At 52.9% G+C, this 15,541-nt stretch overlaps 1 protein-coding gene across 1 annotated transcript in view; it reads left to right on the plus strand.

Annotated features, from left to right (window-relative positions):
• TRMT44 (tRNA methyltransferase 44 homolog (S. cerevisiae)) overlaps window positions 1-14,767 on the plus strand; it is a 28,869-nt gene extending 14,102 nt beyond the window's left edge. Inside the window, exons 7-11 of the mRNA XM_012655020.1 lie at window positions 1,870-1,976; window positions 2,846-3,029; window positions 5,026-5,458; window positions 8,076-8,192; window positions 13,982-14,767. Of these exons, the coding sequence (XP_012510474.1) occupies window positions 1,870-1,976; window positions 2,846-3,029; window positions 5,026-5,458; window positions 8,076-8,192; window positions 13,982-14,244 (1,104 nt within the window). The 3' untranslated portion in view covers window positions 14,245-14,767. The remainder of the gene's footprint in view (window positions 1-1,869; window positions 1,977-2,845; window positions 3,030-5,025; window positions 5,459-8,075; window positions 8,193-13,981) is intronic.
• The last annotated feature ends 774 nt before the right edge of the window (window positions 14,768-15,541 follow it).

The following is a 15,541-nucleotide window of genomic DNA, read 5'->3' on the forward strand; positions in this document are numbered from 1 at the left end:
GGTCGGGAATAGGTTGCTTTTCCTGGCACTGGGGATAGACAGAAATGGCTCTGTAAAGGGAAAGAAATAATGGTCACCTTTCCAGGAGCATTCTCGGGACTCCTTGCAGTGCGTGGTGCCGTGGACATGGCCTCGCCCGCTGGCCTCGCCCGCTGGCCTCGTTTGTTGGGTGGTGCCATAGGTGTGACTTGCCTCTGCTGGGGTACTATGGGCATGGCTTTCTTCCTGCCATGCAACTCTCCCCCTGCCCAGCTGCTTGGATGGCCTCATGACCTTTGCCCACCTGGTTAAATGCAGGACTGTGACTAGGTCGTAGATTCTCATCTGCCAGAGGGAAGAAGGTTGATCTGAGAAATGAAAAAACATTTACTTTTCATTGTGGAGAACTTCAGGAATATACGAAGTGGAGAGTCGCATAATGGACCCATACGGTCGTCAGCCCGCCGCCACGGTCATTCTTTTCTCTGACCACCCTCACTGCAAACATTAGCCCTAACAGCTGTTTCGAAACAAATCTCAGGTATATCGTTTCTTAGAAATAGAAGTAAAATAAAATACTAAATAGAAAATAAAGTTTTTGAGACTTTTTATATTTTCTGTTGGCCTCACCTCCTGTTAAAGTTGAGAATAATATCGTAAAAAAAAGGATTGGCAGAAGGGAAGCTTGCTGTAGCCTCCTGACATCTCTTTATTTGCTTGTTTTTTGTTATATATTTGTGCTTTGTTTTATTCCACTGGAATTTGTGATTGCTTATACATTCATACATTATAGTTAATTTAAAATGTTTTTAAAATCTCAGGTTTTGGGAAATGTTGGTAAGCTAGTAGGTGCACTAGGGGAGTCTCTGCAGATACGTATGCAGACCATAGACTCTTACACACTTAACACAATTGGGCTCTAAATTAGTGATCAAAACAAAAGGAGTAGTCATGTAGTTAATTTCAAAATTTCCTGTGTCCCCAGGTGAAAAATAAAAATAATTTCTTTGGGTAAGAAATTCAGACAGCAATTGAATAGGCTCTCTGTTTAAGTTGTGGCCCTGGGAAAAAGAGCTGGCTGGTGTGAGGTGCCCCTTGGAGAATGGATACAAGGTTCTAGCTCTTTATTTGAGGTTCCCTAGCAACCTGCCTCGAACTTTTCTGTGGGGTCTTCCTGGGGAAACCCACAGGGGATTGCTTTGTAAGGCCTTCATTTAAAGTTCTTAAATCATAAAAGGAAGCTATTCCTAACTTAACTACATAAATTGTCAGAATGGTTAAAGTGCATATTCAGTGGGTTTTTAATCACTTTCTGATAGTTTACGAAAGGTTAATGGCATAGTGGCACAGAAATATGCATACTTACATGTGTAAATTTATCCTATGTTATATCTTTTCATAGATACACTTCCGTATGTAGCTTGCCAGGCCTGTGAGGCTGTACCAGGGCGCTGTATTGTACACTTTAATCAGTTTCAGGTCTGGGTGCTTTTCCCTCACCCACCCTTCAGGCCATCTCTTGCTTCCATATTCTGCCAAAGGTAAAATAGTTCACATGTCCCATCTCTTTTATAGCTCTTTTTTATACTTATGTAAAAATTATGTCTAATTATCAAAAGGAGATTAGTGCCCAGAAAAGTACCGTTAGTGTCTCCAGTGATTTCCCTAAAAGTTGCCAGTGTTCTGTGCCCTCCAGGGCAGACACGGGGCAGGTACATTCACTTCCTCACCCCTGGTGACTTTGGCAGGCCCAGAGGGGCTGAGGCCATGAGGCAGTTGAACTGCAGCTCTGCAGGGTGTAAGCCTTTGCTCTCCTGCTGTGCGCTGCTGACCCAAAGCTCTGCACTGGTTTGCTAAATACCTTATCTTGTTTTTGTGGTGTTCTTGTAGGAACGTGCAATCACCCCTAATGATAAGACCCTTTTCCCTGATGTTGATTGGTTGATCGGTAACCATTCTGATGAACTCACACCATGGATACCTGTCATTGCAGCCAGGTGAGTAAGAAGAGAAGTTGCACATGAATGGCTGTCCAAGAATGTAAGATGGTAGCATGTGTGGCTGTTAAGTACTCCAACTGGAGCTAGTTCAGAGTTTTGAAATGACAATATATTGGGTTAATTTAAAATAAATGCCACCAGTTTTGCTTTTTAAAATATAGCTACTAGAAAATATAAGATTGCATACGTGGTTCTCATTATATTGGCCAGTACTGATTGAAGCTGTGATTACTTCTGTAGTATTTATAGCCAGTGTCAAAAGATGTGTCCTTTTTGGAAGTTGTTTTTCTGATAACAGAGTTTATCTTCAAAGGAAAAATCTGTCAATAGATAGATGCTTTGCAGCATCAGTTGTCTCTTCAAAGTGGGACCACTGGGTGTTTGCAGAGACGGCCTTTCCTTGGAGCTGGAGACGCCCTCATGAGGCAGGCTGTGCCGTTGCTCCTTCCTGTTGCATTGCCAGATCTCCTTTGCCAGGCTCTTTGGAACTGTTTTAGTTCTCAAGGAATCTGTAACTTAATCGTTGTTACACCTACTTCTGAAATTTCTTATTCATGGCTGAAATCTCAAAGTACTTCAGAAGGTTTTAAATTACAGTTGACAAGAATAACTGTGATGGAAAATTATTTTTTATAAAAGCAATTACATTCATATTTTTTGAAAAGATATACAGTGCTGCATTATTTCTAGAAATGAAGTTGGGGAAAGCTATAATTAATTTCTTTAATATAAAAAACAATATTAGCCAGGAACAGATCTTCTATATTTTACCCTGACACTCTATTACCACCTGGCTTTCTGCTGAATTTTCTTTAATGGATCTGTTCATGAGTTTTGGTTTCTGTGGTGGTTTATTGTTTTCGAAGGTCTTCCTACGGTTGCCGCTTCTTTGTCCTCCCTTGCTGCTTCTTCGACTTCATTGGAAAGTACCGCCGGAGGCAGAGCAAGAAGACTCAGTACCGAGAATACCTCAATTTCATCAAAGAAGTGGGATTTACCTGTGGGTTTCATGTAGAAGAAGACTGCCTTAGAATTCCTTCAACCAAAAGAGTATGTCCTCGTGGTGTGTTAGTGTTTGGGTGAAAAGCTCAGGGCCACATCACAGAACTGTAAACCACAGCATGATGTTCAAAATGTACAAACATCCCGGAGGGCGCTTGTGCTAATTTTGGTGTCTCGGTCATTGATGGGGCTCAGAGGCTCTTTCTGTCTGGACAGTACTTCCTTCAAAGGCTTCCTGCCCCACACCCCTAGTGTGTGGTGCCTCTGTGGGAGCCCAGGTCACCATCTTCTCTGCACGACACTGAGTGGCCCAGGGCCCTTCTTTCCCAACAGGCCTCCACTTGATTTGGCAGTGATTTCCAGCCCAGAGTTCCTGGCGCTGAGCTCTGTGGGAAGTTCCCATCCCTTGGAGTTCCGAATGATTGGCTGAAATTGGAGTTTGTTTTAGAAGTTCAAAATGATTTCAAATTTCCTCGTTAAAAGCCTCGCTAACTCACATTTAGCTGAGATGTCATTTGGGCAGAAATTGGCCCCTGTGCTGTCTGTGAGACAGCAGGGTGTGTCCTGATCTTCAGGTGGACGGGGCAGACTGACCACTCTGGGGTATAACGCTTTGGAAGTGTCTTGGGAAGTATTTACAGCAATTTACGTTGATCTCTGGAACCTTTATTTTATAAGACTCTGTGGCTGTCAGATGTGTGCTTTTTAAAACATGAGCCTGTCATACCCAAGTCACAGAGCTGGATTGCTTGCCTCAGTGGGAGGATCGGGACTGATTGGAGCTTGGCTCTCGGCCTGCCGCTTTGCAGCCGTGCACTCTCAGGCAAGCTGCGGGCCTCTCCGGGCCTGTTCCTCTCCTGTGAAATGGGGAGAAGGCTGCCTGCGACTGTTGAGGACGAGACGGGTAATGTCTTCAGAGCCTGTGGCGGCACGGGCGTGTAGTGGGCGCTTGCTGGCTGCTAGCGGCCGTGGCCGTGAGCTGGAGAAGCAGCATCAGCCGGCGGCAGGAGCCTCGTTGCCAGAGATGCTGTCGCTGCTCCTACTGTGGAAGGTTCCTTTCGGACTTGTCTGCACAGCTGTCATGTCATCCTCTTAAATTCCTCTATTTTGGCAAGTCTTAGTCTTCTGAGTTTAGAATTGATTTTTGGAAACCACTGAAGTTTGGGTTATCTAGGTAGATCAGAGGGTCCCACAGTTCTGATTTTTGCATTTGTTGTTTATTAGTAGTAGTTAGAGACCAGGGGCTGTCACTTAGTTTTGCTGAGCCTCAGTTTTCTTACAGCTGGATGGTTTGGTGATCACATGCAAGAGTGGGTGTGAATGTGTTTTCTAGCTTCTAAGGCAGTCTACACATAGCAGCTGCCTAGTGGGGACCAGGTGTCTGTCTGACAGGCGCTGGGGAGTTAAGATCACACAGCAGGTGGCAGAGCTGGGAGTAACGAGGTGTGGTTCTGATGTGATTAGGTCGGCTTCTCCATCACGTGTAACTGGCTTTGTGGTTAATGCCCAGAGAGGAAGTCCCCCAATGAGGCACCCCACGACAGCATTGTTGGCTAGGCTTTGCTCTCCAGAGGGGAGTGTTTGAACGATGCCTTTGTTTGGATTTACCAAGAAGGAAGGAAATTAGTGCAAGCTGAACATCTACACGGTACCAAGCGCTCTGCTCTGAATACACTTACTCTGGCAAGGTTGATACAAAGCCTCATATAGCCCCCTCGAGAACTCATCAGCGTTAATATCTGCGTCTGCTGCTGGGGAGAGTGTGTGATGGAATGAGGGTGACCTTTGGAATGGTGTGGTTGCCGGGCTCCATGAACGCGGCCTCTGGACTTTCCTTTGGTCTCCGTGAAGGTCTGGGTGATGAGAGTTTTCACGGGCTCTGTTAGTTTTCTATTTTTAAGTCGTTTATATTGGCATTAGTTTTTAAAATAAGGATTATTCATGATAAGTGTCTAAAATTTTTATGAACAAGAGAATTGCATGGAGCAGGCTGAAGTTTATATGAGCCTGCTGAAGTACTTAACTTGGCTATTTTCAAGTGCAGGTCTGTCTCGTTGGGAAATCGAGAACATACCCGCCCACTGAAGAAGTTTTGATTGATGCGCAGAGGACTCAGTACATCACCAGCAGGCGGGGCTGCCCTGTGCGCCTGGCTGGCCGGAAGCCTTCCACTTCTCCACCCCAGGTTGCTGCTGGCTGTGTTGGTCACTGCGACGGTCACAGAGCCCTGGACGTCGGAGCTGAGTGTGTCCCCGAGGCCAGGCCTGCTCAGTGTGCAGCAGGGGCCCAGGTGGAAGGACCCTGGTTGCCCGGATTTCACCCCAGAGACAAAGCTGAGGGCACGAGGAATTGTGCCACCCTCCCCCGAGATTTTATTGACCAAGTGGTTTTGCAAGTGGCAAATTTGTTGTTAGGTGGAAAGCAATTAAACCCAAGAAGTTCTCAAAATGGGAGTTCGAAGACCTGGAATGGGGGAGGTAAGCCGACCACCACCCCCAGGGCCAGCACATGCGCTGGGTTTCTGGCAGTGATTCCCTTCTCTGTAGCCAGTGTGCAGGTGTATGGGCCAGTGATTAAATGCACTTCAGAAAAGACATGGATGTTGAATAGGCTATTTTTAAGCATATTTAAAATTTTCCTAATAGTTCCTATTAACATAAAGGACTTCAGATACCTCAGGGGAGGAAGGCTGAGGGCAGGGAGTGGCAAAGTTTGGACTCTTGATTAACCTTTACAAAAACACACAGATTCAGAGGCTAGAGCTACTCATTTTCACTCTGTACAAGTTATCCAAACAGAAAACAGGTTACCGAATGCCAGAAAAAGGTGCTGTTGCCTTGAATATATGGTAATATTTAGAGGTGTTATGATTTGATAATTTAATTCTCTTTGAAATTCCCAAAATACAAGAATCAGTCATGATAAAAGGGAGAAAATTGCATTGGATTATTCTCATGGGATGAGTAACACACTGAAATTAGTGGCATTCAGGGGGCTGCTCTCCAAGGAGCAGCTTGGTGACTAGGACGTGGCTTGGCCGCCAGAGGGCAGAGTGGGCTGCTTGTGCTGGGGCTAGAGTGGGGCTGCCTCTCCTGCAGCTCCAGGTTATGGGAGGAGAGCTGGAACCCCACCCCTGCCGGCCCTTGCCCTGCTGGTCAGCGGCGGCACCTGCCAGCAGCACCTGCCGGCTGGCACATCAGGGAGGAGGCAGGGACCCTTACTCTCTGAGCTCTGTCTTCCTCATCTGTTTCCTTCTTCATCGTTTCATCCCCTCATCTCTCATGTACATGTGACATGGCAGGACCATGGTGCACGTCCCCCCTTCAGAAATAATGCAGAGCTGATGGTGTCTAGTGAGAAGGGCTCTCCAGGGACCTGGTGGCAGCCGTTGGCCAGAGTGGCCTGGGTCAGGGGTCTCTGGGTTGGCCCCGCTGACTAGGTGCTCCCCACTGTGATGACCAGAGCTCGTAGTAAGGCACACTGGGGGTGGGGCCTCTTGGTGGGGCTGGTGGACCGTGGAGCCCACCACAGGGCACCCGGGGGGTGTTAGAGTGGATCTGAGAATTTGCAAGTGAAAATTCCTAAGTGCGATCTGACCTTTAAATTCCCAGGAAATGATGGGAGCGCAGGAGTTGCTGGCCTATGCCTGGGATGGAAAGCCTTTCAGTGAGCAAAGTGGAACCTTCCTTTCTCCTGCACTTAGAGAGCAGAAGTGGCTCTGAGTGACAGAGGCAGACTCAGTCCTGCCTGCCTGCTGGGAACGCCTGGCGTGCCAGGGACACCTCCAGATTGGTGTCTGTAGGTCTGGGGCATGCTGGAGGGCTCTCCAGGCACCCCCAGGTGTGAGAAGCTGCCTAGCAGGTGTGGAGGTGTGCCCTGGTCTCCCAGCCCATAGCCTCCCCTACAGGTGGCCTGCAGGTCCTTGGGTCGTCCCCGCGCAGCCAGCCTGAGGCAGGGCCCCCTGCACTTCTGAGCCCTAAGGGTCATGTGTGGGTCTGTCCTCAGGACCTAACCAATCTCAGCGAGGGCATCCACCCTCTGTAGGACACGGTGGAGAGAGATGCGGGAAGATCCCTGCCCTCGAGCAGCTTCAGGCAGCTGACGGGCAGAACATGCTGACTGCCCAGAGCGCCCATGGCTGAGAGTGTATGAGATCAGTGTCATGCAAGTGGCATTGGGTCAGAGCCTGCCAGAGGACTGGGGGCTGACTGGGACAACATTCAGTTTTTCTTTAAACGTCCTGACTCCTCTTGGAATGGATTTGAGGCAGCTCTGAGAGGTGGGCCTTGAGAGTAGGCCGGGCTTTGATGGAGAGTCTCCAGGCGGTGCTGCCTATGCGCGTCTAACAGACTGACCTGCAGGGAGGGCGCAGGTATCCCCAGCTCACCTGCAGCAGTGTAGGGAGGGCGCAAGTAAGGTGTGGCGTGCAGCGCCCAGCTGGCAGGAAGTTCTTGGCAAATACACACGGGAAAACCGATTTTCATTTCGTATTTATGTGCTATTTTGGTAATAAGCTGACTTCATTGTCACCAGGTTTTCTGATTAGAGTGGAGCATTTTGAAATGCATGCAGGCTCTGAGAGTAGAAATTCTAAATGGAAAACAGACCACCACTGTAATGTCTGTGCTATTGTTTTGTTTCTTAAACTCCTAACCTTCTACTTGCTGCTGCCTGTTCCACCTGGAGCCAGTAGCTGCTGGTGTGGGTGTGAGAGCTCGGACTCCAGGCTGACCGGCTCTGCCCTCCCCTCCTTAGTCCAAGGGACCTTGTCTGTAAGCAGCCATCACCCGTGTGGGTCACCAGGGAGAATGGTCCTGGGCGGCGATCACCCCAAGCTGGCATCATCACTGGGTCTCAGGCCTGGGAGCTGTGGTCCTGCTCTGGGTCAGGTGGTGCTGCTGCCCTTACAGGTGGCTGCGGTGAGGAGTGGGTGAAGTCAATTAAATTCACACAGCCCTTCCTGCTGAAATGCATGAGGGATTTGAGCTTGTAGAACCAGAATTGACTTCCAGACTCTGGACCCGACAGTTTCTGCCTGTTTAACTGGTTTGTAACAGTTTGTTGTTGTTTTGGGGAAACCCGGTTTTTCAACAGAGAGCCTCTCCTTGGCAGAAGTAGCCAGTGAGCTGGACAAGGAGACCCTGCGGACGCTGAAGCGGGAGTGCGGAGGCCTGCAGACCCTGCTGAGAAACAGCCACCAGGTTTTCGAAGGTACAGGGCTCCCATGTAGGGACACTCCACCCCTAAGCCAGTGACGGTGTCCTCTCAGAAACCCTGCGCCATGCTCTTTCCTTCCTTCCTCCTTTTTTTCAGTGAAGGAAGCATTTTGCTTTAGAGTAATCGAGCACACGGAAGGACTGGCAGGTGGTGTAGAGTTCCCCGTGCCCCCCAGATCCACAGGGGCAGCATCTGTCCTTGGGTGGGACGTCACTCACCCCTTCCCTCTCAGATTCTCTCCACCTCTCGCCCAGCCCGGCAACCCCCAGGCCCAGCCTCGCCCCCTTGCTCCTCACGCGGGACACAATGGGTCGGAACCTCCCAGGGGACTTTCCTGGGTGGGCTTTCATGGCTTGCTCTGCTTTTCGTCCTTGGCTGCTTGTGCGCAGCAGCATCTGGAGCTGCAGAGCCAGCTGGGGGAGCTGGGGAGAGCTCCTGCCCTGCCCTACCGTCACGGGCCGGCCGGGATTCCTGCCAGCTCCCCACGCTGAGCGCCGGGGGTGCTTCCTGTGGGAAGCTGCGCTCCGCTTCCCTCCTGCAGGGGCGCCTGTGACCCCAGGACTGCCACAGGCAGACTCAGGCCCAGCCCTGCTGAAGTTCACAGTCTAACGAAGGAGAGGGAAACACAACTGGTGTTTCCCCAGGTACCTGAGGTTTAACAAGTTGTGTTTAAAGTTTTCAAGTGTACAGAAAGGTGGTGCGAACAGTACAGGGAATTCCTGGATAGGATCACCAGAAAGCTGAGAATTTGCTGTACTTGCCTCATGCAGCCTTTTTTTCCCCTTCATTGAAGTATTTTGGAGCGAATCCCAGCTGGCGTGGTATTTCACCTGAGGCTGCCATGCGTATCTTTAAAAATGGGCATAGAACTGGGCACAGTGGCGCATGCCTGTAATACCAGCACTTTGGGAGGCTGAGGCAGGAGGATTGCTTGAGCCCAGGAGTTGGAGGCTGCAGTGAGCTATGACACCACTGCACTCCAGTCTGGGCAACAGAGCAAGACCCTGTCTCAAAAAAAGAAAAAAACAGTGGTCATGTCTTCTTGCATCACCACCATGCCATAAGCACAGTTTTTTGTGCAGGGAGAACTGGCTGCCAGAGAGCGCCCAGGAAGGCTTTAGTTATACAAGGACACTTGAGCTAGGACTGGAAGGAAAATGGGGGTCAGTCTTGATGAGAACAGGGAAAAGCATTTTAGACAGGGGGAACAGCATGTGCAAAAGGCCCCAGTTGGGGAGGAGCAAGAGGTGGGGATTGTGGGGCCTCTGACTAGTGGGAGGGATGACACGATGAGTCATGGTGGAAGGGAGCTCCAGTCCAGCTTCCACGTCCCCCGTCTGTGTGGGGCCTGCTGTGTGCCAGCTGCTGTGAGGGTCGAGGGCAGGGCTGTGTTCAGTCCCCACATGGTGGCTGGCTCCACAGTTGGTGCTTCGTAAGTAGTTGGTGCCTGTTTCTGCCCTGAAGTGTCCCATGGAGGCCTCTGTGGGCTGGTGCTGTGTACCTCACTCCAGCTGTTCTTTAGGGAGGCAGGTGTGGCGGGTGGGGGCAGGTGCTGACAGCAGTGTGGGGCCTAGCTGGAGCCCATGCCTTCCCCCAGGCCAGGATGGTGGTGCTGCTTCACGTCCTGGCTCCACTGCTTCTGTCAGACTGACACTCCCCTCCCCGCATTCTTCCCCTGCGGCCAGTGGCTCATGTTCCTCCTGTGCTCTCTTCTCCAGAAGCTTCCTGCTTGCTCCTGTCCCACTTGCGCCGTGGGCCCTGATGAGTGCCAGGTCTTGCAAGGCGTAGCCCAGTGTCCCCTCCACGAAACCTCCTTCTTAAACTGCTCCCGTCCCCCCCTCCCAGCCTGCCTCTCCTGGGCCTGGGTTTGGCACTCACTTGTGTCTCAGTCTCTGGCCCTCGCCACGTCGCACCCAGCCAGACTGTGAGCACCTTGTGGGTGGGGCCGCACTTACTCTGCAGTGCTCGCTCCAGCCTGGAGCTCACTGCCATGGTGCTCTGCATGTGTCACTGGGTGAACAGGCGATGGCCCAGGAGCAGGGGTGTACTGACCCCACTCCCTTGCCGATCCCGGGCCCCTGAGATGCCATCTGAGGGCAGAGCTCCGTGTGGGTGTGTGCAACGTTCTGTGCTGAGGGATGCCCACTGAGGTCCCTGTCTTCAGGTGCACCAAGCCTGTGCGGGGTGCATCCAGCAGTGCAGGGGAGGTGCCTTGCTGGAGGTCTGTGTGGGGAAGGGGACAGGTGGCCCTGCTGGGCCGGGGGCCTTTCCAAGATGAGCAAAGCCATCCATGGGGTGTACACCTACCTGGCCCAGTGGCCTTGGCTGGGGATACCAGGGACGTTAGTGGTTATCTGGGCCCCAGGAGTTGGAGGAGGTGGTCCCACCCCCACCTTTGTGCTGCAGCCTAGTGGCCAGTGGCTCAGGGAGGCCAGTGGTTAGGATTAAGGTTAGGGTTAAGGTGGAGAAGGAAGGAGGACACAATGGGCCTCATGCTGACAGAGGTACCTTTGCCCACCCCACTTCTGCCTCAGCCCATAGACCTGCTAAGGGAGTTGAGTGCTGCCAGCTGCTCTTCCCTGTGCCCCCATGTGTGTGAGAGCATGGGTGTGCATGCGCCATCCTGTGTGTACGTGAGAGCAAAGGTTGCAGATTTTCTCACACACACTGCTTTTGGGTGGCCTGGTTGTGCTTGGGGAGCTAAACTTGGCTTTTACCTAAATTGGCTTCGCTTACCATGGCTGGAGCCTGCATTTCTGGGGGTTGGCAGAGGGGGCCCAGAGGCAGCTCTGTGGGGGAGGCTGGGCGTGCGGTGCTGGCTGGGCCTGGGCTTGGCAGTTGAGCCTAGAATCTGCTCTTCCTCTCACAGAGCTTTAGGCGGTTACGATACTTCCTGCAACCCAGAGGGACCTCTCTTCTGTTTTTCCCAACACATTTTTTTTGTTTGATTTCATGAAATAGTATCTTTTTTTTTCCACTATAAATATGCATGTATGTTAGTGCTTTTCTGTGCAGTTCACATCAAGGGGCAAAATTATTTTTGGAAACACTTCTGAGTAGGCTTGGAGATTGAGTTTCAAATAAACATTCTCCTCCAGTCATGCAAAAAATATGCACCGGAGCCGAGTGTTATCTCCGTATGAGGTTTTGTTTTGTTTTTCAACTAATGTGGCTAAAGAAATGCTTGAAGAGTGGGGAAACAGAAACGTGTTCAGATGACTTCAGGTCAGCTAGTGCTGAGCACTTTGTGTAGCAGGCACCGTCTGGGGGCTGCCACGCGGCAGCAGTGAGGAGGCACGGATGTGAGGCTCAGAGCAGGTGCGGTGCCTGCTGCAGGGTGTGCAGGTCTCATTTCCACCTGTGCTCAGTGTGAGCCAGGCCTTCCCACCTTGAACCTGGGGACACAACCCAGAGAGGTCTGAGAACTTGCCCGGGGTCCCCAGCAGTGGCGAGGCTGCGCTGACACGGCGCTGAGCCTGTGACCGTCTGAGCACTCTCTGTAACCTTCAGCCAGTTCCTCGGAACGGTCCGGTGATGGCAGTGTCTGCTGTCGGAACCGTGGGGGAGCTGGAATAGTGACAGTGGGTTCCTGCGCTGAGTGAAAGCCGTGGGAACACACAGCAGGGAGGAAGTTCAGAAACATAGGAGAAGTGAGCCTGTGCAGGGCGTGTTTTCTTCCTGTGACTGCATTTTAAAATCAGGAGCGCGTTTCCACAGGTGGAGTCTGCTGCTGGCCTGACTTTCCAGCTTCTAGAGCACCACCTCCTCTGGCGCCTGGCATGGGCCTACCCGGGAGCAGGGGCTCGGTGTCAGGAGGGGTTGGCAGGGAGCTGCTCTGTGTCCTGGGGTGTAGAGCTGGGAGCATGTGCCCGGGCAGCCCTGTGGTCCCCAGCACTGCTTCAGCGTCATGAGCGCCCATCCCCAGGCCTGAGAAAGCCTCCTGGATCCACTTCTGGCCCTGCAGGTGCTGCCCAGTGATGTGGCCAGATGTGGTCTTAATTCCCAAAACCACCTGTGGGGAGGGGGCCCCCAGCTCTGCAGGTGGCTTGTCCTCAGAGTCCCCATCCTCAGGGTCCCCTTCTTCAGGGTCCCCCATCCTCAGGGTCTCCTTCCCCCAGGGTCCCCGGTCCTCAGGGTCCCCCATCCTCAGGGTCTCCTTCCCCCAGGTTCCCCAGTTCTCAGGGTCCCTGGTCTTCAGGGTCCCACCTCCCTCAGGGTCCCCCCCCAGGGTTCCCCTCCCCCAGGGTCCCTTCCCCCAGGATTCCTCTCCCCCAGAGTCCCCCATCTTCAGGGTTCCCCATCCTCAGGGTTCCCCCTCCCTCAGGGTCCCCTGTCCTCAGGGTACCCCATGCTCAGACTCTCCTGAGAGTGTCAGGGCACCTGGCTATTTGGGTCACGCCCCGCTGGTAGTCTGGAGGAGGCTCTGCCCTGAGGCTCCCAAGCACACTTGAGGGGTCCTGGGCCCCCCACAGGCCAGGTGAGTCCTGGAGGCGCTGCCGTGGGGACATCCAACAAATGTCCTGGAAGTTGCCAGAACCTTAGAGTTCAGGTTAAGAAACTTGAGCCTGTGTGGGAGGTGAGGAGGTTGCACCTGGCTGACCCTGCCTGGCAGATAGTAGAAGCTTCGGAACCCACCTCGCCTCCAGAAACGAATCCCCCCACTGTGCCCCACGGTGCAGCAAGGGCCCCCTCTATGAGCTCACGTCTCTGGTTTCCAGGGGAAGATGTTTTTAAAACTCTGTCTGCTGAGGGCAAACAGGCTCATTATTGCCCTAATTCAGGGTGATTTGAAAGCAAAATCTAAGCTTTCATTCACACACTTTCAAGTTCTCATTGGAAGTTGGTAAGCTAGACAGACTCAATAACGTTCCTTTATTTATCCTGGAGCCTTTCCGTCTCTAGTGGTTTTATAGCTTCCAGGGAAAACCAGGAAGGGTTTGGTTGCTTTGGCCACGTGCCCCGTGGAGTCATTGGCATCTCAGAAAGAGAGGGCTGAGTGGAGACGCAGGGCGAATCTCAGCCATTTGGTGGCCGGGTGGGGGCAGCTTAGAGGAGGGCCGGGAGGCCTGGCCCCGCCTGGGCTGCGAGTGGCCCACAGCTGCCCTCCCTGCTCTGTGTCCCCTCAGCTTCCCCGCTTGGAGACCAGCCCTGGCTGTGGGGTCCCAGAGTCACTTCCAGACTGGGTGTCTAAATCACAACACACAGGAGGCCCCCTCATCCGCCTTCCTGGGGTTCCTGGTCCCCAACTCCCCATTTGCATCTGGTGGGGGGCTCTGACTGTGGAGACACCAGGTAGTAGAGGCTGCCCCACACCCAGCACCCTCCTGTGCCTCCTGCCACACCCATTTCTGGCTGGTGCTGCTGAGATGTGCTGCGGCACAAATGTTCTCCTGTTTGTTTACCCGAACCAGGGACCGCAGTTACGGTTCTTTCCTCCTGGTCCACCCTTCAGCCACTAAAGTGATCCTTCTAAAATGATAACCGCGCAGCCTGTGCCAGCTCACCCAGAGGGTGGTGCCCCACGAGTTACTGTGTGACCCAGCCTTGTCCTCGGCCCTCCCTCTACCCCTCTGCTCTGGCCGGCCCTGATGCAGTCGTCCCCGGTCACTTGGGTTTGCTGCTGCTTCCGCCTGAAACTCTTCCCGGGTGTGTGTGAGGCCGCTCCTCACCTCCTGCAGCTGCCAGTGAGGCCTCCCCTGGAGTGGGAGCTTGGCAAATCCTGGTGAATTAGGGAACTTCCAGGTTAACTTCTCGGCCTGTCTTTTCTCTGTTCCAAACTGCAGTTCTGAATGGGAGAGTTCACATTCGCGATTGGAGGGAAGAGAAACTACAGAAGAAAAAGCAACCAGAGGCAAAACGGAGACTGTTCTCTGAATCTTTCAAAACCCGCCTCTGCTGGTTTTTCACTCACCACCCTGACGGCTGTGCTCTGCCCTCGGACTGCTGCCCGTTTGCCCACGGGCCTGGGGAGCTGCGGCCATCCCAGGCCACCAAGAAGAAAAAGCGGATTCCGGGAGCTGCTTCCTCCCCGGGAGTTGAGGCCTGACTGGGGAGGCCCAGCCAGGAGGGAATGTCACCAGCTCATCGACGCCGCACTGTCTGCGCTGCCGTTTCCTCTCCCCCTCTCCACGTTCTTGGGGTGATGTGACTGTTTCATGAACAGAGGGACCCAGAGAAGCCAAAGTCACTCATAACCCCGACTGGGTGCTGCGTTTGTTTTCAGTGCGGTCACTTTCAAGCGTGCACAGCGTCTGTGCATCGGGGGACAGTGCAGATTCTCATGGGTCTTCTGGTGAGAGCAGCCGAGGAGGCCTTTCGAGGCCCTCCCTGGGGCCCTGACCGCCTGCCGTGCTTCGCGGTGTCTCTGGGCAGACAGGGCAGGGAGAAGTGCAGCCGCATCTGCCGGAGCCTCCTGCCACACCAGAAAGCAGCTGCTCGGGGGCGAGCACCAGATTTGTATTTTAAACACGTGAGGCTTACTATGTTGAGGTTATTTTTAGAATTATAGAGAACAAAACAAAGCAAAACACCCATAATTTCCTCACCTAGCCCCTCTACGTGGCATGAAAAAGAATCATAAATGATGACATCTACAAGGCTTGGAAACCACGAGCGTCACAGGGAGGGAGGCCCTAATTCTCCCTGCCCTGTTCCGGGGGCACTCTCCCCGGACTCTTGTGACAGTTCTTTTTATTCCCTCCAGAAGAAAAGATCCTGATGTGTTTCTATGTAAAATTATTTCTACGGTTTTACACAAAAGCCTGCATGTGGTAGACGCTGTTTTGCTCCCTGATTTTCCACAGAGCGCGTCCTGGAGACCTTTCCGTCTGGCTTGTCTGCCTCATTGTTAACAGCCGTGTAGTAGTCCGTGGTGTGGGCTTCCTGGGTCTCGTTCACAGGCGGTGAGAGTAAACGCATTCCTTCTCTAAAAGACGCGGTCAGCTTTGTGCAGCACCTGGGGTGCTTGTCCCTGCCCTGAGGAGTCCCCAGTCAGTCCTGGGGACCCGAGAGGAGGGGTTGGCCAGGTGGGGAAGGGGCTGTGCCTGCCTCTTAAGCCCCTCGTGGTGGGGGTGTCCCCACCCTCCCCACTTCTCCCTGTGACGCTGGTGCTCTGCAGCCCCAGGAGGAGTGCTGGTTGGTCTGAGTGGCGGCGGGGATGCTGCTCCCCTCTGGCGATTACTTAGGCCAGGGAGGCACGAGGGATTCTGCCAGGGCTTCTGGGGAGTGTTGCCTACGTAGGGGGACGTCCTCCTGCATGGGAAATCTGCACAGAAGCCCTGAGGGAGCCACCGGGATCCCACGTGCTGAGCGTGGCGGAGCAGGAGAGTGGAAAGAACCAAGTT

This window comes from Propithecus coquereli, unplaced genomic scaffold (genome assembly GCF_000956105.1).
Source record: "Propithecus coquereli isolate 6110/MARCELLA unplaced genomic scaffold, Pcoq_1.0 Scaffold459, whole genome shotgun sequence".
In the NCBI taxonomy this organism is placed as follows: Eukaryota; Metazoa; Chordata; class Mammalia; order Primates; family Indriidae; genus Propithecus; species Propithecus coquereli.